This window comes from Nansenia antarctica (assembly GCF_963989245.1).
Source record: "Nansenia antarctica genome assembly, chromosome: 14".
Taxonomy (NCBI): domain Eukaryota; kingdom Metazoa; phylum Chordata; class Actinopteri; order Argentiniformes; family Microstomatidae; genus Nansenia; species Nansenia antarctica.
Window position 1 is genome coordinate 1,762,501 of NC_137684.1, and position 26,106 is coordinate 1,788,606.

The window sequence follows — 26,106 nt, forward strand, 5'->3', positions numbered from 1 at the left end:
AAGACCTTGATTACTTTTTCTCAAATTCACAAACTTTCAAGGATTTCAAGGACCCGTGGGAGCCCTGCATACAGCACATCTACAAAATACACGACAAGAATCTGTTGCTTAACACTAGAACTGCCGTGCCTTTTTTTTACCCACTAAAAGAGCCGCCTCGGGGGTCAAACGACCATAGTCTTTACAATGCTAAGCTGCTATTTACACACAACGACCGCTAGTTGGCCGCTTGTAAATTAGCCTGCTTCCTAACACCGAAAAACGCTAAAATAGCTTCATAATAGCTTAGCCTGATGTGATTTAGAAAATGTAAGGATATACTGGGTGGTAGAACGCACATATCTAGGAAACGTCATGAAAGGAGGGTCCTGAAATTTGATGGAGTGCAAAGAAACAAACATTTTTCTTTACTCACAGGTTGTGTATTTTTGTGCTGATTAAAGTGTTAAATCGCACAACTTTGTCAGTCGCCCCAGTCCGCCGCTGTGGCAGAACCAGAACTCTGAACTCTAAACTGAAAAGGAGGAAGAGCTGGTTACCTGCTGGAGCTCCCACCCAGGCCAGGCCCAGCACGCCATCGTCAAAGTCCCGGTCGGTGAAGACGTAGGCCAGGCAGTAGTCGTCGTGGTTCTGCTCCGAGTTCAGCTCCAGAAACTTCTCCACGCCGATGTTGGCGAAGCGGAACGGGTTGGTCCTGTCCCTCTCGTCGTTAGTGGTGTTGATCTTTAGATGGAATGTAAGTAAGGAAGTAAGTAAAGCTTTATTTATATAGCACCTTTCATACAAGAAATGCAGCTCAAAGTGCTTTACAACAGGAATAAGAACATAAAGTGAATATAAAAACATATACAAGCATACAGTAGTATGAATATAAAAGCAGGGGAAAACAGTCAAAAGAAAAGGTAAAGATTTACAGACTACTATAGACTTTATCAATAGACTTCTTATAGACTTTATTGATAGACTTCTTATAGATGTTATTGACAGACTACTATAGACTTTATCAATAGACTTATTATAGACTTTATCAATAGACTTCTTATAGATGTTATTGACAGACTACAGTGGGCAGGTGCAGATAAGCTAGTTGAAGGCTATATTGAAGAAGTGCGTTTTTAGCTTTCTTTTAAAAATATTTAGTGAGCTGGCTTCCCTGATCTCTAAAGGTAATGTGTTCCAAAGCTTTGGGGCATAGTTGGCAAAGGCTGCGCTCCCGATCTTCTTCTGACTGTTGCTGGGAACCTCTAATAAACCTGCGATAGATGATCTTAGTGTTCTTGAGGGTGCATAATTGGCAAGGGAATTAGCAATGTACTTTGGGCCTCGACCATTAAGGGCTTTGTATATAAGGAGGAGGACCTTAAAATCAACCCTACATGTTACTGGCAGCCAGTGCAGAGTAGCTAGGACCGGAGTAATGTTTTCTCTCCTCTTGGTTCTAGTTAGAAGTCGAGCTGCAGAGTTTTGAATGAGGTGAAGTCTTGCAGTCGTTTTTTTAGGAAGGCCAGTAAAAAGTGTGTTACAGTAATCGAGCCGGCTTGAGACAAAGGCATGAATCAGTTTTTCAGCATCTTTTTGGTTTATAAGTGGTCTTACTTTAGCAATGTTTCTAAGGTGAAAGAATGATGTTTTCGTCACCTTGTTAATATGGGACTTGAAGCTTAGGTCTGAGTCGAAAATAACACCTAGACTTGTAACCTCAGGTTTAATCCATGATGTCAGTTTCCCTAGATTATTAGGGCTGGGACGACGCGTCGACGTAATCGACTACGTCAATACGTCGACTTGCGTAATGTGCGTCGTAAATAAACAACATGGCTGCGACCAGTGCAAACATGGAGGAGGCAGAGCAGCTAAAAGACTTCGCCCACAAAAAGTGTGGGAGTACTTTACAAAAAAAGAAAACAATGTGGTGGTCTGTAAACTGTGCAGAAATGAAATGGCCTATCACAGCAGTACATCTGCAATGAACGAGCACCTCAAGCGAAAGCATCCTGGAGCTCTTTGTGAAGACAGCCGCAAGATAGCACCGTAAGTCACCGTTGTATTTCTGTTCACTTTTCCGGCCGTGTATGAGTGAAAAATGGATAGCTACTAGCTAATGTTACACAAGCAATGTAGCTCACCACAGTTTGTATGTCTTGTCTTCTGGTGATAGTAACGTTAGCTATGTAGCTGGCTAGCTACGGTAGCCTATTGTCATTGTGGTGCTCGCACCTACTGTACGTTATCTAGCTCGTAGCTCGCATGCTACGTTAGCATCAATTTAGCTAATCATAACATAGCAGCGAGAGTAACGTTAGCTAGCTATGTAGCTACTAGCTAGCTATGTGTTGTGGTGATGGACAGACTTCTAAATGGCCATGTTGGCATTCAAGTTGGCTAAACATAGCAGTGAGATGGAAATTAAGGGGCCTACACATGATAATACATTTTATTTTATTTTTTTTATCGAACAGTAAAAAAATATATCGTTAGACTAATCGATAAAGTAGTCGTTAGACTAATCGAAAAAATAATCGCTAGATTAATCGTTAGAAAAATAGTCGTTTGGGACAGCCCTATAAGATTATTAAGCAGCATATCCCTCTTTGCTTTAGGGCCGATCAGTAGGACTTCAGTTTTGTCCTCGTTTAGCTTCAAGAAGTTATTGCTCATCCATTTATTTATTGCTAGAAGACAGTTCGTAATGGAGTCTATAGCTGAAGTATCATTTGGTCAGTGTCCTAGTCTCTCTCATGACATTTAGATTAGATTCAACTTGATTGTCGTGCTCCCTCCTGAGGCGGGGATCGAACCGGCGACCTTCCTATTTCTAGCCGGCCTCTCTAACCTCTAGGCTACTGCCGCCCCCTAGATTAGATTAGATTAGATTCAACTTTATTGTCGTTGCAGAGTACAAGTACCAGACCGAAATGCAGTTTAGCATCTAACCAGAAGTGCAAGTAGTGGTATAGTGCAAAACGATGATGCTGTGATGATGCTACAAATGATTCGTAGACAAAATAGGATATGTACAGTTATGAAGTGATGAAGTACAGTATGATGAGTACAGTAGTATAGTACAGTAGTATACAATGGATACAGTAGTATACAAGAGATGGATGACAGTAAGCTATGTACAGTATGGTGTATACAGATGTATAATTTAAATTATTTAAATTTGACTAATATCAAAATCCGATCGGCACAGGATATGACAACAACACAACAGGTCAGAGACTAGGACACTGATAGTGACAATGAGAGAGTCTAGGACACTGATAGTGACAATGAGAGAGTCTAGGACACTGATAGTGACAATGAGAGAGTCTAGGACACTGATAGTGACAATGAGAGAGACTAGGACACTGATAGTGACAATGAGAGAGTCTAGGACACTGATAGTGACAATGAGAGAGACTAGGACACTGATAGTGACAATGAGAGAGACTAGGACACTGATAGTGACAATGAGAGAGACTAGGACACTGATAGTGACAATGAGAGAGTCTAGGACACTGATAGTGACAATGAGAGAGTCTAGGACACTGATAGTGACAATGAGAGACTAGGACACTGATAGTGACAATGAGAGAGTCTAGGACACTGATAGTGACAATGAGAGAGACTAGGACACTGATAGTGACAATGAGAGAGACTAGGACACTGATAGTGACAATGAGAGAATAGGACACTGATAGTGACAATGAGAGAGACTAGGACACTGATAGTGACAATGAGAGAGTCTAGGACACTGATAGTGACAATGAGAGAGACTAGGACACTGATAGTGACAATGAGAGAGACTAGGACACTGATAGTGACAATGAGAGAGACTAGGACACTGTTGGTGACAATGAAACTAAATAACACAGAAAATTGGGTGTTTGGCAAACAAAGAGGGATAGTGGATAGTGACTTGGACTGGTGATCAGAAGGTCATGAGTTCAAATTAGGGATGCACCGATACCGATACTGTGCTCATGTACTCGTAAAACTACTCAGATACATCCGCTCCCGTTATGACTTTACAGCAACGTAACGTAACCTCTCCTAGCAGGTAGGCAGAGGAGGCAATGTCAGCAGTTTGGAGATATTTTAGTATAAGCGAAGATGACAACAAAAGTAGAGCAGACTGCAAACTATGCTCTGCTAAATTGTGTATGTGACAGTGTTTTCAGTTTTTTATATTACGGAGTAATTTCAGATTTCTATGTATTTCAGATTTCAATGTATTTGAAATCTTACAATCTGCACTTTTCATAATCTGTAAATCCTTGCTGGTTTGGGGACCAAAACACCAGACTTAAATTTGTTACAGTCAGAAAGTGAGGAACAGCTGATGAAAACAAACATGTTTTCAAAGTCATTGTCAGAACTATAATGGTATTATGAAGTACTCGGTATCGGCAAGTACCCAAATGTAAGTACTTGTACTTGGTCGGGAAAACAGTGGTATCGGTGCATTCCTAGTTCAGATCCCACCTGGGAAAGTTACTCCAGGGAGACTGTCCCTGTAATCTCTAATTGTAAGTTGCTTTGGATAAAAGCGTCTGCTAAATGGTCAAAAATATCAAACGATTTCAACCGCTGACAATGAACTCACCCTGATCCTCTTCACCATGAAGCTGATGTTGCGGATGCCCATGAAGTCTGTGCCTTGGTAGATGGCATCGATGGCCTTGACGTGACTTGAGATCTGGAAAGCCAAGTTGAGATCAATCATTATTATTATCATTATCATCGTTATTCACATTCTGTGATGAGAAAACAAAGTTCTGAGAGGGTGTCAGTCCTTGACATTGTTCTCAAGACCCGTATTATCCCACCCCAACCGAGTCACTACCTATCTTCCCTAATAGATTGAAGACCCAACTCTTCATGCTGTATCTTAACTGTCCCTCCTAAAGACCTTCTCATCCCCACTTCCCCCCTGTACAGTTTCTCTACATTTTAAAAAAGAAAATGAAGAATTCTTCCTTCTTCTAGCATTGTAACTGTAACTCCCTAGTCATAACATAGATTACTTTTTCTTATGACGACTAATGGATAGATGTCTCAGTTACTTAGACAAATGTATTTGCTGTGAGTCGGATAAAGGCATCTGCTAAATGCCATAAATGTATAAATGTAATGTTTGTAATGTTCTCCCCAAAGAACGTCAGAGTGGCGCTGAGCCAGGCTGTGGACTTGGCCGTGCCGCTATGTAAAAATTTCAAGGCAGATTAAAACACACCAGTAACGATAGAGGAACTAGATCTCATCGCCAACGACATGAAAGCAAAACGTTCCCCAGTCAATTCAAAGTTTTATCTATATTGTTTTTGTGCCTTTTGCCACGTGTGTGGTGTGTGTGTGTGTGTGTGTGTGTGTGTGTGTGCGTGTGTGCGTGTGTGTGCGTGCATGTGCATGTGTGTGTGCGTGCATGCGTATGTGTATGTGTATGTGTATGTGTATGTGTATGTGTGCGTGTGCGCGCGTGTGCGTTTGTGCGTGTGCCTGAAACCAGGTTAAAGGTACCTGTGCGATGACCGCCTCCCTGGTCTTGTAGTACTTGAAGAAGAGGTGGTCGGTCTGGATGAAGAGCTGGCAGGTGTTCTTCTCCACCTGGGCCATCCTCCTCTTCCTCAGCAGCACGGGGCCACCAGACACACCAGCCCCCCCCTCCGCCTCCTCTTTATGGAGCTCCTGGCCGGAGGAGAGAGAGGGGACGGAGGGCTAAATAAATCATATACTGTATCCTTCAGGATCGTGTCGGCTAAATAAATCATGAAGCACTTTCAGGCACGAGTGCTGTAAAACGCTCCACGTAAAACTGGACTGCAGCGGTGATGGTCCACAGCCACCGGAGAACAGACAACAGACACGATGGCAAAACAAACACATGATATTCAATCTTTTAGATATTGCAGAGGTGTGGGTTGGAGTGTGAAGCGAACTCACCATCGCTGGCTCCTCCGTGCCTGACCCCTGGTACTTTTTCATCCTCTCGAACACTGAATGGTCCGCACAGCCTCCCTCTGGGCCGTACTTGTGTGGGTAGTCTGAACGCAGCAGGAGACATGGAGGTGGTGTTAGCCACTTTACCTCTAGAGCTTTCTATTTCGGGGGACTTCTGAATAGAAAATGTGTTAATGCACCGGGGAGCTTCTCTTACTGTGGAGGAAACTATTTACTTTCTAAAAAAGAAAAACGGTGTGTTTATCGGCCATTATGTCTCACTGTTGCTTTGACTTGGCAGGACACTGAGACATATTTCTCTCATACCCTCACAGGGAATAATAAGAATAATAATGTATACATTATTGATCCCCGGGGGGGGAATTATCTTTAGATATCTATAGAATTATAGAAGATCTAGTTGTGTTTTCTTGCTGTTCTCGCTGCCTGGGTTTGAACAGACTTCAAGTACAAGTGGAAAAGGTAGTGAGCGCAGATGTTCGTGTTTTGACTTTGCTGGGATTTCGTTAGAAATGCCTTTCCACCAAAGACTTTAAAATTAAGTAGTGTCCAGTTGTGGAATTATATTTAGCAGTAGTGATATTCGGAGTCTGGGGCAGTTCTGCGCTCTGCCCTGCTGGTTGCGCGATGCAGGACAGCTGTGAAAGGAGACAGACCAGGCAATGTTCAGGCTTCCGTTCAGACATACAGCGACCCGGTAAATTGCATGGAATTCTACATGGACTCGACCAGGGTAATTATACACGGTCTCGACCAGCGTAATTGCCCGGGCGGATTTCCCTGGTCAGTCGCGTTCAGACATACACTGACCCTGGAAATTGCATGGAATCTACTGGGAAGGCTCGTATGTGTGAAAGGGGCTTTAGTCTGTGCCGTACTGTTGTGTCCACTCTCTCTCTCTCTATTTTCTATTCTATTTATTCCCTATTTTTATTCATTATCTATTATGTGTCTTTTTATCCCCCATACTCTTACATCTTGCTGCTGTGAGAAAGAAATGTCCCCTCAGGGATGAATAAAGAAATTCAACTTCAGATGGATAGAGGAGACCATACGCCCATCTGAATACTGGGTAGAACATGGGATGCCTAATAATAATAATAATAATAATAATAGCTTAGATTTATAAATCTTTCCTTTCTCAAACCCAAGGACGCTTAACAGAATTCATCGACGGACAGTCAGACAGACAGAACAGAAAAACAAAGCAAAGAAACAAAGACAACGAGAGTGACAAAACTAGACTAGGGGCCAAAGGCTTTGGAGAACAGGTGGGTTTTGAGGGCTGATTTGAAAGTGTCCAGGGTAGCAGGGGGGGCGTTGCAGATCGCTGTGGGGAGAGTGTTCCAGAGGGTGGGAGCTGCCACACTGAAGGCTCTGCCCCCGAAAGGTCCGTAGGTTGGTGCGGGGGGGTGGGGAGCAGACCCATGCCTAGGGACTAGGGTTGGGTACCGAAAATCGGTACCGGTAGGTACCGGTTACTTTACATTCGGTATGTACCCGTACCGAATCGCAAAGGAGATTTCGGTGCCTCATTTCGGTACTTTTCTATCTCGCGACGTCACATCGCCTGTTAAATTTCCACTCAGTGAAAGCAGCGAGTACGGAAGGATAACGAGAAGGTTGCTAATAGCAACTTCCGCTAGCGGGTTGGCGTAACGCGACGCTCGACTTATGGGTGCGTTCCGTAAACTCGTTCTGGAATTCTGATCACCACTCGTGGAATGCCTTCTGTCCAATCAAATGACTTGCTCCCCTTATGACGTCGGGCCCAGTGTGCGCTGCGACGTTCTCAGAGCGAGTTTACGAACGCAAGCCTTTGATTGGACAGTGCACTCCAGGATTCGACGCATCTGTTGATGACGTTGTGCGGATGTGTGGCTGCGTCTCTGCGAGGAGGACAACATGATCGGGGATCTCTTGATATTCGGGTACTGTCCTTATCCTACTACTGTGTCTGAAAAATGAATCGTCATGTCAACATGGACCAGAGAGGGGGAGGGGAGTAGTAGTAGCTGAGCGGCAACATAGTTTGGATTTTGACGAGGCGGAGGGCTCCAGTTCATCAGAGTTATATTTCCTCTTGGTCTTCTTGGTTCTGGGGGCTATGCAGGCCTCTTCACTAGATCCCTTTTCTAAGAATATTCTGATGTCCTTGAGGGGCTGCCGAACAAGTGTGTACTCGTATTCGACATAAGTACCAACGATAGGCACCCCCAGCTTAATGGAGTCCCCAAGGCTCAGGAGTTTTATTTTCATTTATTTTAATTTGAGTGTATATTTAACTAATGTATATTGCGCCTCAGCAATAAAAAAGTGAAAAGCTGTTTAATGTTGTCGACCGTGTTATTATTATATATATATATATGTCATTTAAAAAAATCAAAAGTACCGAATTAAGTACCGTTTTGGTACCGGTACCGTTTTTAAAGTATCGGTTAGGTACCGGTACCGGATAAAACCCAAACGGTACCCAACCCTACTAGGGACCGCAGGAATCCTAGTTTGTTCAGTTTGTTCACTGCTCACTAATCTTCTTCAGACCAGGCTTTCCTAGGGCAAATCCTTTGCAGAACGTTTCTACAGAGAGAGTGACTCTTTGTAGAGTCTTCCATTGTCTTCAACGTTGCCAGCTAGGTAAACAACTCTCTGCCAAATAATCCTCCCTGGTCGGAAACCACGACGCAGATAACGACAAGCGACCAATCTACATTATTAGAATGAAACATCCGATGAAACTGCAAGCACGTTCTTCCATTGCTCCGTCCAGTTAAATCCGAGCCAGGTCGGCTAATCTAACATTCTCCACAAGGTGAACAACAACAACAACAACAACAACAACAACAACAACAACAACAACAAGGTGATGGGGATGGTATGGCTCCACCAGCCTGGGTGCTCCTTAGCGATACTAACAGAGGGAGTGAGCTGTGCTGTCTGAAAGCTAATGGCTGCCCTGAGTCTCTGGGTTCTCTAGGGACATCCACCACCGAGCCTGTTCCTATCCCCATAGCTTGTAGATTAAACAATCAGTCGTTTCTCCTTTCTTGTTAGACAGATAAGAACGCGCACACGCGCACACGCACACAAAGTGTTTGTATTCTGTGTGTGTGTGTGGAGAGACCGGGCTCCCACACCTTCTGAAACATCATATTCAAGCACCTTTCAAGGACTTTCAAGACTCAATTCCCTCACATTCAAGGACCCAACACGGCATAGTTTGAGACAGATCTAGACGAGAATGTATATAACAGGGATTTTTTTTTTTTTGAGAGAGAGAGAGAGGAATTCAAGCACGTTCAATGACCCATAAGACCTTGATTTTTTTTCTTCTCAAATTCACAAACTTTCAAGGATTTCAAGGACCCGTGGGAGCTCTGAGAGAGGACTCACTGATGTCGTCTTCGTGGTAGATGACAGAGTGGAAGGGCACGTCTTTGTCCTTCAGGTATCTCTCAGCAGGCTCTATGTAGTACGTGCCCTGGTACGTCTGGATGAAGCCCTCGAACTTGCCGTCCACGATGGAGCCGTGGCTCATGGTGCCCTTCTCCCCTGTGGACAGACAGGCTACAGCTACCAGGGGACTGACATGCTCAGGCAGGCACTTAACACTTCAAAAATAGCCCAATTCCACCCTCCAATTCTACCATATATTCTACCTAACCCTAACAGCCCAATTCCACCTTATAAATAGCCCAATTCCACCTCATAAATAACCCAATTCTATACTACCCTCCAATTCCACCTTATAAAAAGGCTAATTTAACCTCATAAATAAACCAATTCCACCTTAAAAATCCTTCCGTAGGTCAGTTTTGTGGTTTTAACACAACAAATAGAAACACACAGATATCAAACTTTATACGACGCACAAAGAATTTGTCAAAATCAACACTAGTCTCACCGTAGATCTGCCCTGTGTAGATGTGGGAGGTGTCATAGTTAACCTCTTCTCCTGCCATCTCCACCTTCAGGTCCGGGGAGAACAGGGAGGTGTCCCTCTTCATTCTCAGATTGAAGGTTCTGGAAGACAGAAACAGAACAAGACCTTCAGAGTACAATCAGTCCCATGTGGGGACAAAATGTGTGATCAATGTCTCCAGAGAACAAATAACTAGCCTATTCTCACTAGGGGTGCAACGATTCAGTTGGTCCACGGTTTCGGTATGAACCTCGGTTTTTGGGTCACGACTGGTATAGGAAAGATAGAAATGAAAGTAAAGATGCACTTTAGCTATGAGAGCTGTACCAGCTGTAGCCCATTGTGCGCATATTATGCGTTTATACGACACGCGTGAAGCATTTCTGCGACACGCGTTTCTGTTCACTGTTTTCATTCCCTCGTCGCTGTATTCAATGCCAAAACCAGAATGAATGACCCCACAACGCAGATGTGTAGCAATCCGGGGCTTCCTCAAACTGTTGCCATGTTCTCAACTCCGCTCGCCATGAACAAACATTTGAGCAAGAAGCAACTGCTGTTCCAGAGTCAGACCAACTCCACCTCCGACTTTGAATGAAACACAGAATAAACCGAAAACCGCCACGGTTCACTAGTGTATTGAACCGTGGAAGGTGAACCGAAACCGCCCGAAATAAAACCCCAGAACCGTTGCACCCCTAATTCTCACACTATTCTAAAGTTATTTGTTATCTGTCCTGGAACAGTGTGTAAAGCCAAACAGTGGGAGACAATTTACATTCTGAAAATACCACACTTAAGACACTAAGTTCCAAAATGGTTTAAAAAGGGTAAGAGTGTCATGTCCCAGAGCCTTCTGTCTAATGACCCTTCATTATGTCATAAACATGTCACACTGAGCAAGCGCCCCCAGGCTTGGGAGTGGGTCTGATCTGGGCTCCACGGGGAGACGCAGACCTATTCTTCACTCAGGGGAGAAGAGAATGCAAATGAGAGAGAAACAGGAGGATAAAAACAAGGGCGGCCTCAGCAGAAAAGAAAACAGTTTAACAGCTTTGTGTTACTTCTCTGCTCTATGTTTGTGCAAGAGCATCGAACATTACTCTTAAGAGAGAAATTAGGACATATAGGCTATATAGGTTACCCCTTTTCAATGACTTGGCAGGACACTGAGCCATAATTCTCTCACACCCTCGCTGTGAATAATAATAATAATAATAATAATAATAATAATAATAATAATAAATACGTCATTACCCCGTTTTTCAATAGTAAACTGAGGAGCAAAAGAAGTGATATGCTAGGATATAATTGAAGAATTGAAAGGATGATATGATGTGCAATATGTGCCATAACTCAAAGAAAGGCACTGTAACCACGAAGTGAGAATTTCTAATACGGTTACACTAGGGACTTCCCTAGATAGAAATCAAAAGGTGGATAAATCGCATAGCGCCCCAAGTCATCATAGTGGTGTATAATAATAAATGCCATTGAGCTGATGCAAAGCGACCTCCATGGCGGTGAGTGCATACATGTTTCAGTGTATATGGTCCCAGGAGGAAAGAAACCCATAAGCTAAGTGTTGTTAGCTCCATGCTCTACCAACTGGGCCACAGAGGACCTCATCATCTATTAACCTCTCCTCCTAGCCCCTCTGAACCAGTGTTGCTAAACCCTGGTACACACATAAAGGTTTTCTAAATCTTAACAGATTGTTTATCTGAGAGAGACCCCCACACATGAAGATAAGAAGTCATGGATTGAACAGTTTGGATCGTATTGTGTGTGGTGTGCTCCGATATTCCCAATACAGCTGCACACCACAAACATAAAGATCTGTCGTTACGAGAGTCTAGAGTCTCGTCCACCAAGATCTCATGTGATCTAACGTAATAGTACCCTGACTGACCTGTACTAGGCAGCCATGTGCGACGGGGCAAATAAAGTGCCGAAGAACGAAAAGAAGAAGTCAGCTCGCTTCTTGATTGGCTACATTTCATTCCACGTCAGAATCGGACTCGTGAGTTTGTCAGTCTCGCCCACACACAAGAGGACTTTTGACCGTAAATATTGAACACATTTAATATTTACGATCGTTGGCCCCGACCATTTTCCGAGCAGATTGTCAGGAGAAATTGACTCTTAACACACCTCACACCACAGGATAATCTTGTAGGATAATTTTTAGAGCCGTCCGATAATCGGGCATTTGCTGTCGGAAGGGGGGAAATCAGGCTTTTCCGAGCAGATTGTCAGGAGAAATTGACTCTTAACACACCTCACACCACAGGATAATCTTGTAGGATCATTTTTAGAGCCGTCCGATAATCGGGCGTCTTTGGTCGGAAGGGGGGGAAATCGGGCTAAAATCGGCCAGATTATCTTTATGTGTGTACCAGGCTTATTCAGACAAGCAGACTGTCCTCCTTCCTTGTGTTTATTTACACAACCCTTATTCCTTCCCTTTCCTATTAAGCAGCATCTGAGCCTTCTAGCACCAGGCCCCGCCACTGGCAGGAGGAGCGCTAGTCCTCGCCAAACACCCAGCCAGATGGTCCACACTGGGTCCCTCAGCCCGGGGACGACACAGCGCTTTCCCACAGAACCATGACTCATTTAAAGGTACAGGATGGGGCGCTAAGGTGGCGTAGCGAGTTAAGCGCTGACCATGTAACCGCAGGGTCCCCGGTTCGATTCCGGCCGGGGACATATCCTGCATGTCATCCCTCCTCTCTCTCTTACCCATCCTTCCTGTCTAAATCTTCGCTGAAACTGTCAATAAAAATGAAAAATATGAAGAAAAGAAAAAGTATAATAATATACAGGATATTAGTGATGATGTACTCTGAAAACAGTCCCGAGATGAAACACAAACATCTTTTCAATAACAAAAACAACAATCCGTGTAATTGAGAAGTTCCTTGCTTTACTTTGAATTATAACAAAGGAAATTGGACCAACCTTCCATGAGCATGGAAATCTAGATGAAGGAACTTGTCTTCATGGGAGAGTGCCCGCTTCGCTCTCTGGTGCTTGCTGTGCAAGAGGTCTGTGTTGTAGGACAGACCCTCATAGTGGCGGATGAACTTGTTCAGTAGGTTCCCGTAATGACCTGTAAACAAGACAAGGCATCTCTGACCGTTACAACAACAAAGACATGGAGGACAAACAACACACTGATATTCAGACATAAGTGTCTGTTGAAGATCAGCTAGAAAGAGAGAGCATTCATCTGCACTGTGGCCTGGCGAGTCACAATCAATCACAAAAAAAAAACTCTTCCCGAAAAGGAAATGTACCTGAACTGAATCTCAAACCCCCTAATTGATTTCACAACTGATTGTGCCAGTAATAAGCCAGGCCTGCTGTATAATTTATTTCAGCTGAAGACCAAAGATTAGTGCTAAAGCCTATACTGTTCTTTTTCCCCCTCCCTAGATCTGTATTATGAAATATTGAAATCTGACCATTACATTTTTCATTGAGGCTGGAATAACTATGAGAAATAGGATTATATAACACTAGAAACTATATGTATTGAGATGTATGTGTGGGTTGTTGTTTATTACACAACAACCAAATTAAATACAGGAGTGGTGTTCAAACGAACCCTCATCACTAGAGGCTAATTACTGTGGATTCATTAGACATTTGACGTGTAGTTGTTCACACTGACAGCATCTCTATTCAGTAAAACACTTCAAGCTCCACATGTATGCACATGAATATTTAACAACGCTATAAGGGCAGTGGATGTAAGCACACACAGCTCCAAAACAACAACTCAGGCATCACATATGCAGGGATCTGCCTGGCTGTGGATTGTTTGGTTCTAATGCCAGGCAGCTGAGATAACTGGATCAATCCTACTACTGTCCCCATCGACACAACATAACATGATGTCGTCAGATCTGGTTACATTGTTACTCCAGTGAGTCTGATGCAAATAAGCATTGCTTTGACAGCCAGGCATCTAGCTAGGAGCCTAAGTCACACAGCAACACAGATCCAATCTTGTTTGGACATCATGGAGACCATAACAGACCCATCATCATCATATCAGACCAGCATCACATGTACAACATCACATATTTGCATCAATTGCCATCAAATCGCGTGAAAAACAGGAACACAGGAGCCTAACTAGCTTATGATTGTATCGCAAGAAGCTCAGTTGTTGTTGCTACAATGCAATTGAACAGCTCAGCTGAGCTGTCTAGACTCTAGAGACAGTAAAGGCAACAACAACCCATTGCAGTTAGATGAATTAACTCGGGTGTGATATAACAATACGATCATGGCTTAAACCCAACGCTATAGAAGCAGCTGGTGGAAGAAAACACAATGATCGCTCTCTCTCCCATCTCCTTCTTCTGTTCATAACAAACACAATGTTTCAGGCTGTTCTCATCACATCAAAACCGACAGAAAGGGGGTATAAACAGTCTCGTATACAAGACAACCAGACTTCAACCAAGCTACTAAAAAACATTAAACCCGCACATATTATGTACTAGCTGGCTAGGCTAATGTGGTCGGAGCTAATCTGACCAAAGGGATGCAGAGCTTTCTTCATCACAACAACCAGGCCCCGGGTCCTGCTAGGGTGTTAGCATGCTAGCCTGTTAGCTCTGGCTGTCTTTCTGGCTAGGGTGTTAGCATGCTAGCCTGTTTAGCGCTAGGGTGTTAGCATGCTAGCCTGTTTAGCGCTAGGGTGTTAGCATGCTAGCCTGTTTAGCGCTAGGGTGTTAGCATGCTAGCCTGTTTAGCGCTAGGGTGTTAGCATGCTAGCCTGTTAGCTCTGGCTGTCTTTCTGCTTCCCTCTGTTGGATGTAACTATAGTAACACTTTTGTGTGTGTAGAAGGTATTAAAAAGAGTCGTTTCTCTCACTCACCTTGGGCGCAATGGAGTAAGTAAACGAAACAGACACATTTGAAGAGAAGCATAGCGGATAGGTCCATGGTTAGAGCATCGATACCGAGATGCCTTTATTGTCCTACTTAAGGCGCAGCGCCCTGTGTTTATCGCAGCTTCCTCTCGTTATGAATTCGACGTCATGACGTCAGACGTAAGGACAAGGGCTTGATTGACATCCCACATTCCCTTCCCCCCATCAACCATGTTCAGTGCTGTGATGTAGGATGGATAATGAAAGAAAGCACATAATGTCCACACTCCAGAGCCTGGGCTGGTCTACCCCCCCCTAGAACGGTCAAGAATGACGGACGTTGCTCTGAACAAGACAAACATGTTGGACACTGTTGGAACAAAAACTAACTGTAGACTCAGACACAGACTGTACAGTTCACTCATGACTCATATTTCATTACTCATAAACATAACTGCTCTTAGTGTAGTGATGACCAATTTAGATACCAAGATGATATTCACCGACCACATCCTTTGTTTTTTACAATGACACATGCTACAACGCAGATTACATGTGCTGCCCTATATCTTTTTATTATTTAATCTTTTATTTTTACATTTTATACAGCAGGTGAATAATTCAGTATATTGTGGACATGATCATATCATCATATCAGTTCATCAGATCACGTTCAGAGGCAGCTGTCTGTCAGTCAGGGTGTGTCCTCCTATTCCAAACGCGCCCCCCTGGCTCCTATGGCAGTCACGTGACACACCTCCACATCCGCCCCCAGCCTCTGCAGCTCCCCCAGCCAGATCTGCTGCTTCTGGGACAGGCGGTCAGTAGGCCCCTTCACCTCCACCAGCTGAAACAACCACACCTCTGATGTTATGGCAGCAATGTTATGTTATAATAATAATAATAATAATAATAATAATAATAATAATAATAATAATACATTAGACTTATATAGCGCTTTTCTAGACACTCAAAGACGCTTTACAAACTGAAAAGATCGAGTAGTAATAATAAAAAGAAACAAAAAATAAATAAAAGAAAGTATAGGGGTCTAATTCATTTTTAGATTACTAAATCTAAATCTAAGTGTCTTTGTAGGACAATCTACTCTGTATACTGCAAGTATATCTAGATTTCGGGCGGAGAAGCGGCGAACAAGCAACGCCAGCGTCCTCTCTCGACCGAATTTTTTTTTAAAACACAAAATGTTGGGTTATGGGGACACATTGAATGATGCACTGACTGTACATCCAATATCATCGGATAGTATAAAACCCTGTGGTGTCCAGTATGGAACTATTGATCAAATCAGTGGGCTAACGCCATCCATGATTGATCACAATACTCTGATCAAATGTCTCAATAGCGCTAGAGTAGAAAAGGATAGACAAATGCATTGTGTTTTTCTTTTGTTTTTTTTACTTAAATCAATCGGAGCGATTCTTCTGGCCCGTTTGTTCCCGTGAGCTCACCTTGTAGTGGTTGTTGGAGGTGTCCCACACCACCAGGTCAGGCAGGCCCGCCCGGCAGTGGCGGTAATCCTTCGCCAGCCGTGTGATCATCCCCGCTAAGAAGGCTCCTCCCAGACAAGACACCAGACTCTGCACAGAGACAAAGACACCGTGGCTTACACTCCCTACATGACCATCACATCACTACTATGTTATTACCCTGTTATTACATGATAGAAGAGGAAATACCACACCCCACCCCATCGTGACAATCTGAACCACCACAAGATGAACAAAGATTATTATTATTAACAGTTAGTTCCGACCAAGTAATTTGATTGGACAAGTGGCATTCCATGAGTGCCAGTATAACAGCACTGGGACTTTTAAGTATCACTCCGAAATGACCGTTAATACAAAGTAGCTAGCCTGTAGATGTTTGTGTTCAGGTTACTAGGCAACAGTCCAGTTGCGGAACAATTTTTTGTTGACGGAGCCAAGATTAAATTATTAAATAAACAAACAAATCATAATCTGTTGTCGCTTATTACTGTAAACTAATAAATTGCGCTGTTGTATAAAAGCAATATCACACTCAAGGTCGTGCTGTTAGGCCTGCGGCCTCGTACCTACGACGGAATCACAGCCGTGCTGATATCCAGTATAACAGCACTCCCTCTCGTGTGATATTGCTTAATCGTAGGTACCTACAAAGCAGCCGCATGGCTGGTGCGTCAGAGAGGCTGTGTAGTAACAGTACCTGTGCCTGTTGCAGAGAGGAGAACAGCTCCCAGTTGACCAGCGCACACACCCTGTCCTGCTGGGAGGTCCATGTGTCGGCCAACAGGCTGGTCAGCGTCTCCGCGGACGCCTCGCTGACCACCTGCACGCGCGTCTCTATCGCCTCGCGGCGGTTCCCATAGAAACAGTCAGTGAAGAGGTCCAGAGGGTAGGGCTGTAAGGAGGTAAGAAGAACAAGGTTCAAATCACTGTTAATTCATCAGGATACAGCTGGAAACGTACCATAAGCTGCCTCTCATATCGTGTATCGATATCCTAGTACAACAAGCAGGTTTGTCCTATGTGCAGGGTTCCTACAAGTTTCAACAAGTCAAATTTAAGACCCTTTTTAGACCTATGAATATAATTGTAGACCTATTCACGACACCATATGAAGGATAATTAATATAAAATAAATATTGGATTGATTAATTTCCGCGTAAATAGATGTGGTCGGACTGATTTCCTTGCAGGACAAGCTAATCTCATTTTTAAGACCTAGCACCTCATTTCTTTAGAGCGAATAGCTGGGATTTAAGACCTTTTTAGGCCTTGTAGGCCGGGTTGATGGAATTTAGACTTTACGGCTTTTTAAGACCAGCGCGGGAACCCTGTATGTGAAATGTGACATTGCTGTATGGATGTTCTACAGTAACATGCAGGTTTGTACTGGGGTGTTTGTACCTGGTAGGGATTTCGGAAGGCGTCTGGAATCCCCTCCATGAAGATGATGTCCCATAACAGAAGGCCGAACAGAGTGGTGAAGGTGGCACCCTCTCCATGAATCCCTGTTAATATAGTACACTAGAAGTTTAAAAGACAAACTTGATCTAGAAGCATTATTAGAGCCAACCACGTTGATAACTCTAAATATACGCAGGAAATCTAAATAAATATATGATTCCCGCTGGGACCATAATTGGAAAATGTATGCACTCACTGCAATGTAAGTCGCTTTTGATAAAATCGTCAGGTAAATGGCATACATTATATTATTATTATTATTATTAGATATTATTATAACAACAAGCAGTAGCTACTAAGTTATGTTACATACAAACAGGAGAAGTGAAGCAGGGGGGTATTCCATCAACGTCACTAAAGGAAAACCCAAGCTTATTTTGATCAATCTCGTGAGACTTAATCAAAATAAGTGTCGATCTTTTTTGATAAGCCTCGTGAGATTGATCAAAATCTCAAAATAAGCCTGGATTTTTCTTTAGTGACACTGATGGAATACCCCCCCTGCTGCTCACACCTTGGTCGAAGCCTTGCCGGCGGTAGTGGGCTAGTGAGAGCTCTTCCACAGAGCACATGACAGTGGCGTCACCGCTCTCTCCCCCCTCTGCTGGCATGAGGAACACGTTCTTCCCCATCCCCCCCTCATGAGGGAACAGCTGCCCTCGGATAGTCACCTGGACACAGAACAACCCACTGCTACATCACGATTCTTTTACCCAGACACAGACACATATTTTTAAGTGATGAAAATGTACATCACAGCCAGACTCACATGAGTGGCATCCTTGACATGGATGGTGGGCAGGTCGCTAAGCAACAGACGGTACTTCTTGTAGCTGGGGGACTCTTTCATCCTGACAGCTCTCTGGTGGAGGGACAGTTGGTGACCGGTCCGCACCAGTGGGTCTGACAGCCCATTACTGATAGCCCCAATAGCCTAGCATAGAGGGAGGAGAATCCACAGTAAGTAACATGTATTTGTACAGCACCTTTCTCAGACCAAGGGTCACAAAGTGCTTTACGTAGTAGAGAACAGAATAGAGAAAAAAGATAATAAAACATAATAAAAGAGCGAAAGTCAAACTAGTGAAAATAAGAACAAGTAACAGACAACAGGTGTACAACAATATCAACAGGACACAGAAAGACAGGCTTGTGGGGCTATCCAAAAGCCTGTCTATACAAGACAGTCTTTAGCTGTTTTTTTAAAAGCCGAGACACAGGACAGAGAATGAGAGCATGCTAGGTTTATCGTGTGAGAGAGAGAGAGTTAAGGCATCAAATGAGTTGCATTTGGAGTCATAAACAGTCAAAGTTATACTTTTCAATAGAATGCCATGAATGAATCAAATAGCACTATGTACTAAGAGATAAACTTGAGCACTGGTTCATGTGAGTGGCAGCGTGTGATTCAGACCTGCTCTGGTTGTTTGAGATGCTGCTGCAGGTTGAGTGCTAGCCTGTCCCACCAGCGCCCCCTGCTGTCAGGACAGTACACAGCCTGGGACAGTAAGGACCGCAGCTCCTCCACTGCCTCCTGGAATACAAACAACCAACAGAAGCATCACACATATGACATTCAGCTGACGCTTTTATCCAAAGCGACTTTGGTGAGTACATACATTTCAGTATATATCCTCCCAGGGGGAATCGAACCCACAACCTATGAGTTGTTAGCGCGATGCTCTACCAACTTTTCTTTTCTTTTTGATCTTTTATTATCAAACATGTATCATTTACATTATTTACACATAACAACACATAGGAAGGCATCAGCCCCCTATCAACTCAAAAAACCCAATAAAACTGAGCCACCAAGGACACTTTCCTCACATTAGACATGTACACTCGTGGCCTGGGGTGGTCTGGTGGTCTAGCACTGCAGTCTACAGTGCACACATATGCCCATGTTGGCATGGGTTCCAATCCGGCCCATGCCCTGCTGACATGCTCTCTCTCTCCCTTCTTCTCCTTACTTTCCTACCTGTCTTGACTATATCTGTCCAATAAAATGAAAAATATGAGTGGGACCGCCCCACTCTGAAAAAATTACTTAAATAAAACCCTACAGTCTGAAGGTCTCTTGATCAAAACCTGAGTGGTCATTAAGCGCAGCGATTTCTGCAAGCAAGCAGTGTTGCCATGGAGTTGTTCCTTTACAGTTCTCTCTTCTCCAGTTGCACCTGCAGTGACAATATCAGGTGTGCAGATATCTTCTTTACTCACATTACAAACGAAAAATGGATATGCAATCCATCCTGTCAGTGATGTGTGTGTGTGTGTGTGTGTGTGTATTTATATATTTATCAGGTGTGTGTGTGTGTGTGTGTGTGTGTATTTATATATGTATCAGGTGTGTGTGTGATGTGTGTGTGTGTGTGTGTGTGTGTGTGTGTGTGTGTGTGTGAGTGTGTGTATTTATATATGTATCAGGTGTGTGTGTGTGTGTATTTATATATGTATCAGGTGTGTGTGTGTGTGTGTATTTATATATTTATCAGGTGTGTGTGATGTGTGTGTGTGTGTGTGTATTTATATACAGTATGTATCAGGTGTGTGTGTGTGTGTCTGACTGTATATATGTATCAGGTGTGTGTGTGTGTGTGTGTGTGTATATGTATCAGGTGTGTGTGATGTGATGTGATTGACTCCGCCCACCGCGTAGCGCCGCAGCCTCTGTAAGACCTCCACGCCCCTGGACAGGACGCGTGTGTACGCCCACCCTGTAGAGAAGCACCGCAGGAACACAGGCAGCTCCTCCTGGTAACTACACACACACACACACACACACACACACACACACACACACACACACACACACCACACACACACAATCTGATATTACAGCATTCATGTGACACCATCTTCTAAAACCGTTGGGAGAATAAACAACCCAGAGATAAACATGGAAGACTAGGATGTTTGTGGTCGTCACCTGAGGTCGTAAGTCTGCCTCAGCTCCTGCCAGGCAGCCTTGGCGGAGGTGTAACCCCCCAGGGCCTCCTCCCAGTGGCCCGCCTGCATGGCTGTGATCACTTCCTGCAGGGCTCGCATGGCTGCCTCGTACCTAACATGATGGATGGTTTATAGACGGACAGTGTGTTTGAAGGAATCCTCCTCCTTCCTAAAGACCTCCTCATCCCCACTACCCTCCCTGTACAGTTTCTCTCCTATAAATGAATAATACCACAAAAAAAAAGAAAAATGAATAAGAAGTAATTCCTTCCTTCTTCTAGCATGGTAATTGCCAATGGCCCCTGGTCATAGCACAGATTACTCTTTCTTATGATGACTGATGGATAGATGATTCACTTACTTAAATAAAGGCTTCTGCTAAATGCCCAAAATGTCAATGTAAATGAATCCTCTTCATGATGAAGAAAATGAGCACCCTCACATGCTAGCTAAAAATAAATAAAACGCTGTTTTAACTGTAAACTACATTGAATGACGTTCAATCAGGAGCACGGCCACCTCAGCTGCTCACCTTTTTGTTGTTCTTTTTTTTTTTACTATGTTTTTAACTTATTGGGCCGGTTTCAGAGACAAGGCTTAAGCCTAGTCCTGGACTAAATCACACTTTCAATGTAAAATCTCCATTGAAGATGTTTTTTAGTCTAGGACTAGGCTTAAGCCTTGTCTGTGAAACCGGCCCATTATGTTTTAGGTTGTTTGTTTTTAACTTATTATGTTTTTACGGTTGTTGTTTTTTTCTCTCTGTAGCACTCTGAGATTCTTTTTAATGAATAGTGCAATACAAATAAAATGCATTATTATTATTATTATTATTATTATTATTATTATTATTATTATTATTAAGCCAACGCTGACCTGATGAGGTCTTCTCTGTCCAGGAATAGCTTGGCGCTGCGCTGCTCGGTGTAGGCAGGGAAGGCCAGCCGGCCAGAGTTCACCAGCAGGATGGTGTAGAGCTTGGCCTGGCCGCTGGCCGCCGTCTCCTCCTCCTCCAGAGAGTCTGCCAGGGAGAAGAGGAGGAGGACGCGGGAGAAGACGGCCCGCGGGCCGCGGCACACACGCACACAGGAACCACACAGCTGCTTCGCCCTGCGGGAACGGGAGAGGAGAGACGGAAGTCAAGAATAGACAAACTGGGTGTCAGTGTGTGCCTGTTTCAGTGACTGCATCTGGACTGCATCTGCCTGATTCCAAAGGCCTCTCATTCACCCATTCACACACTAACGGCGGCCAAGCTACCATGGAAGGCGCCGGCCCACTCGTTGGGAGCAAGGGGTTCGGTGTCTTGCCCGAGGACACATGGCCAGCCGGGGATCGAACCGCCGACCTTGCGATCGTTAGATGCTGGCTCTACCTCCTGAGCCACAGCCACCTCATGCCTGCCACCCCGTGACTGCATCTGGGCTGTGTCGTCGGAGCGTTCCTCTCTCCTTATCCCTCTCACCTTTTGAGGATGGCAGCGCCTCTGTTCTGACCCGGGGCCAGAGCGAAGAGAGACCTCTGTCTGCTCAGACGAAGCAGCTCGTCCACGAGTTGTTGTTTCTGGGTCCCTGGGCCACCTAGGTGGAAGGTCTTAGCCAGGCCTCGGAGCTCCGGGGCGGGCAGTAGGTCCAGGATGGCCTCCAGCTCCTGGAGATCACTCTCTGTAACACAGGACACGTCGTTGAGGGGGGGGTGAGGGTGAGCTAAAGAATGAGTGAAAGTGACTTGTAAATGTGGATCAAATACAATAGTCATAGACTCACCTGTTTGTAGAAAGCCACCTTCCACCAGTTCTTCAGCCACAGGGCTCATGTCTGTGCTGATCTCTGCGTAGTCCAATTTGTTGACCTGGAGCCATTTGAGTTTCCTCTGGAACAGTCTCACGTACAGCTTCTGCCCAGTGACTACGGAAGAGGAAAAGCATGCAATAGCGAGCAAGTGAGCAAAACACTGATGGCGAATACAGTATGGACGATAAGCTTGGGGTGGAGGGATATCTTAACACTACATACCAGACAGCCTCTCGAAAGTATGGATGATTGACAGGTCGTCCTGGTTGAACAGCATCCTATCGTCTTCCTTCTCCAGCACCGCCCCCAGCACAGTCAGGAAGTTGCAGAGGTAGTAGGGTAACCTGGGGGGTTCTGTACTCTCTGTGCTCCCTCCACCTTCATCAGTGTCGTCTGCACCAGACTGGGTCGGCTCGTTACCGCCCGTCGCTGTGGAGCTTCTGACGTGAGCCTTCTCCGAAACCTCTGTGCTGCTTTTCAATGGAGCGTCACTGGGGCCAGCTGAACAGTCCTCGGTGGTGTGTCGGTTATTGTCAGCTGTGACCATTTGGAGTTTGTTCGAGAGAGCCTCACTTGGGTCTACACTGTTTTCCTCATGTTTACCTTTCTTACTAAGGGCCGAGGTCGTCTGTGTTTTAGCAGGGCCTCTGGGGGGTTCTCTTTTCTTTCTCTTCGTTAGTCTAGAGGGGGCAGACGATGGAGGGACAGATGATGGGGCAGATGATGGAGGGGCAGATGATGTGGCAGATAGTGGGGCAGGTGATGGAGGAGCTGGAGAAACCACTGCAGGGGGAGCTTCTGATTTGGAGTCTCCGTGTTCAGGTTCCTCTTTAACCTCTGTCGAAGGACAGTCCCCTGACGTACCCTCCACTTCAACGGCACTTGTTGGATCAAGAGCTAAGCATGTGTCCTTGTCATGTGATCCCTGAGGCAGGTGGTTTTCCTTCTGGGAGCTGCTCAGCTCCTCAGAGCTTGTACCCTTCTCTGTAGAGTCCTGGATATCCACGGAACCAGGAGACTTTAAACCCCTTCTGGACAGCCTTGACGACAGGCCCCCCAGATCAATGGTCCTTACCACAGTCTTACTACTCATCTCCTGCGCTACGTGTCGAGATGCACCCCGCTTTTTAAAATAAGGACTGGTTTGGGTCTCTTGTTTAAGCTCCTTTTCAGAAGCTGCAGTGTCTTGCTCCGATAGCTTATTATTAGCATTCCTGGAAGGTGACAATGCGAGGTTGGACGCAGCACTGCTACTGGCAGCAGTGCTGCCATTGTCATTTTCCCTCTGAAAATTCTGACACTGCAAGTCAATGTGCTCATTCATTCTGAACCGGGGCACAAGCTGTCCACACAGAGGGCAGGCCAGTCTAGGTGGCGGGGTGTTGTTGAAGAAGGAGGTGATACAGGGGCTTGTAGCGGTACTGCCGCCCTTACTGTCTTTACCACCTCTTTTCCTTTTTGTCGCTGACAGACTTCTCTGTTTGGCTTTACTGCTGTTCATTCTATCAGCCATGTTGAAGTTGTTGTTGTTGTTGTTGCGTTTTGATTCAGAAACACTAAAGCAGATCCAGATCAGCCTGATCAGTACACACCAGTGAAGTACACACCACACCACACTACAGACTTCGTAGCTGATTCACATTGAAGCTCATGACTGTGAGAGTGAGCTCAAGCTGAAGTTCGTTGTTGATGCAGGGCTCTCTAGTCTCACGCATTGGGCGTGAGACACACGCATTTCAACGCCATCAAGGCGTGAGGGACATAAGCAGGCATGTGGAAGGCAAGGGGCATCAAGCCAAAGAACGTGTCCCCCCCGCCGCCGCCAAAATCTCACTCTGAACTCTGTTCAAAACTTGAGAGCCCTGTTGATGACATAACGAGAACACCACGGCAGACAGTCCTAGTTATCCTCCTCTCCCACCATGGGGTGTAAAAGCCCCCGGCTGCGTTGGTGAGCAGTGCAGTGGTTTGGTTTCATCCATGCAGCTTGGTTCCTCCAACAACAACCTAGCGAGTGTAACCTTTGCATGCGACGGTAGAAGCGGTCGTACTGGTTGTACATAACCATGAATGACACGAGGTTGACTTCTTGGTGCAGATCAGATCGACCCTGAGGCAGAGATGTGATCAGTGATCAGATGAGCGGCCACGCTGAGTTTTGTGTTATGATTTTGACTGATGGAGCGCTTTCCAGGCTGAAGCAATCGAACACGGATGTAGGTCTAAGCACTTCTAGGCTGAAACAATAGATGACAAATCGATCGATCTTATAATAATAATAATAATAATAATAATAATAATTCGAAAATGGGATGGATACCCCAAAAAATAACTGACAACTTTTTAAAGGATTTGTGAGGGATCTGTGCCATTCATTAAGGTGATATTGATACATTGTAAATAACCATTATTGTGCAGATAATCTAAACAAAACCAATACATACAATACAAATTCACCTAAAATAAAAAATAAATAAATTCGAAAAATCATTGCAAAATGTCCAATAATTGCAATGCATATAATTTACCCAAAAAATGCATTAATGTCATTGAATGTTAATGTTACTTGATAAGGGCTAACACCAGTCAGATTCCTAATTGTAACAGGCTAACATTGGTGCTATACTCATTCTCACAGACGTATCGATTATGCTCACTATTGATGAAATGTAGAATGTTAGATGGGCCAGACCATCTCCTAGGGTAGCCAGGTGTCCTGGGAGCAGTGCAGAATAGATGTGCGTGTATTTCTCACACACGTTCCAGGGCTGTCTGTCTTTTCTTCGAAATTCAGCAGATTCCGGGGTCTTTAAAGCAATCTCTCTTATCTGGACACAAAGCAAGCGTTCAAAAGGAGGCAAGATCGCATTTGCAGTCGATGCAGGTAAGTCTGAATATTTTCATGCAAGGCACATATAAAGAGATATTCAGCTTGCAACCCTCTTATCTCAGGTCCCTATGATGTGCACTATGCACAGACCATGCATGCATGGGAGATATAGCCCCTATGACAAACCAATCAAGACTACCATATCAATGTGGTGCAGTAGTCTCAATGATACCATATCAATGTGGTGCAGTAGTCTCAATGAGAAATCATTGAATCAAATGAAGGTCGTTAGTGCGCCTATAATTAGCCTAAGTGGTTTCCCAGATTCTGATAACCAATTCTAAAAAAACAGTAAGATCAATGTGACGAAGAAAGGGATCAATCCAGAGATTGGATTATCATCGTCACTGCTTGAGAGAGGAGTGCTGAGTGCGAGAAAAAACGGGGGTCGGAATATCCCCCCAGAATATGATTCAATTGCAAATGCGCGTTCGTCCGTTTCAGTTAATAACACCCCTGCAGTTGCGGCAAAAGTTTGGCGTAACGGTTTAATCATCTGATTATCTCCAATGCTCAATGCCACAATCCCGCAGGAGATCATTCACAATCCCACATTAAACAGCACCAACGTTTGTCTCAACGGTTGCGTTTTGCCGGTCCATCAACCAACCAACATGACACTTCAGTACCACGGACAGCTCAGTTTCGGTGTATCGGGGGAGGGGATAGAGAGCTCAGAATAACGCGCCTCTGTATTTGACACATTCTGTATTCTGCCCATCCACTCGCAACTCCGTCT

The 26,106-nt window shown here is 44.5% G+C and overlaps 2 protein-coding genes across 3 annotated transcripts in view; both read right to left on the minus strand.

Moving 5' to 3' along the window:
• The window catches only part of LOC308170237 (disintegrin and metalloproteinase domain-containing protein 10-like), a 25,261-nt gene extending 12,305 nt beyond the window's left edge, over positions 1–12,956 (minus strand). For both annotated transcript variants that reach the window (XR_013937780.1, XM_080545005.1), the window contains exons 1-7: positions 12,830–12,956; positions 9,848–9,966; positions 9,337–9,495; positions 5,926–6,026; positions 5,503–5,670; positions 4,589–4,681; positions 540–723 (exon numbers count right to left, since the gene is read on the minus strand). Coding sequence is in view for 1 of the 2 variants with exons in the window: in XM_080545005.1 (XP_080401131.1) it covers positions 540–723; positions 4,589–4,681; positions 5,503–5,670; positions 5,926–6,026; positions 9,337–9,495; positions 9,848–9,950 (808 nt within the window). In the remaining variant the exon portion in view is untranslated. The remainder of the gene's footprint in view (positions 1–539; positions 724–4,588; positions 4,682–5,502; positions 5,671–5,925; positions 6,027–9,336; positions 9,496–9,847; positions 9,967–12,829) is intronic.
• A 2,510-nt stretch (positions 12,957–15,466) lies between these two features.
• Positions 15,467–23,024, minus strand: fan1 (FANCD2 and FANCI associated nuclease 1; the record flags this gene model as incomplete). The annotated part of the gene is made up of 13 exons (XM_080545247.1): positions 15,467–15,604; positions 16,230–16,358; positions 16,969–17,163; positions 17,673–17,776; positions 18,247–18,403; positions 18,502–18,666; positions 19,147–19,266; positions 20,388–20,496; positions 20,665–20,796; positions 21,561–21,794; positions 22,150–22,348; positions 22,451–22,591; positions 22,700–23,024. 13 exons carry the CDS (start codon positions 23,022–23,024, stop codon positions 15,467–15,469), a joined length of 2,148 nt encoding a protein of 715 aa, XP_080401373.1.
• Between the last annotated feature and the right edge of the window lie 3,082 nt (positions 23,025–26,106).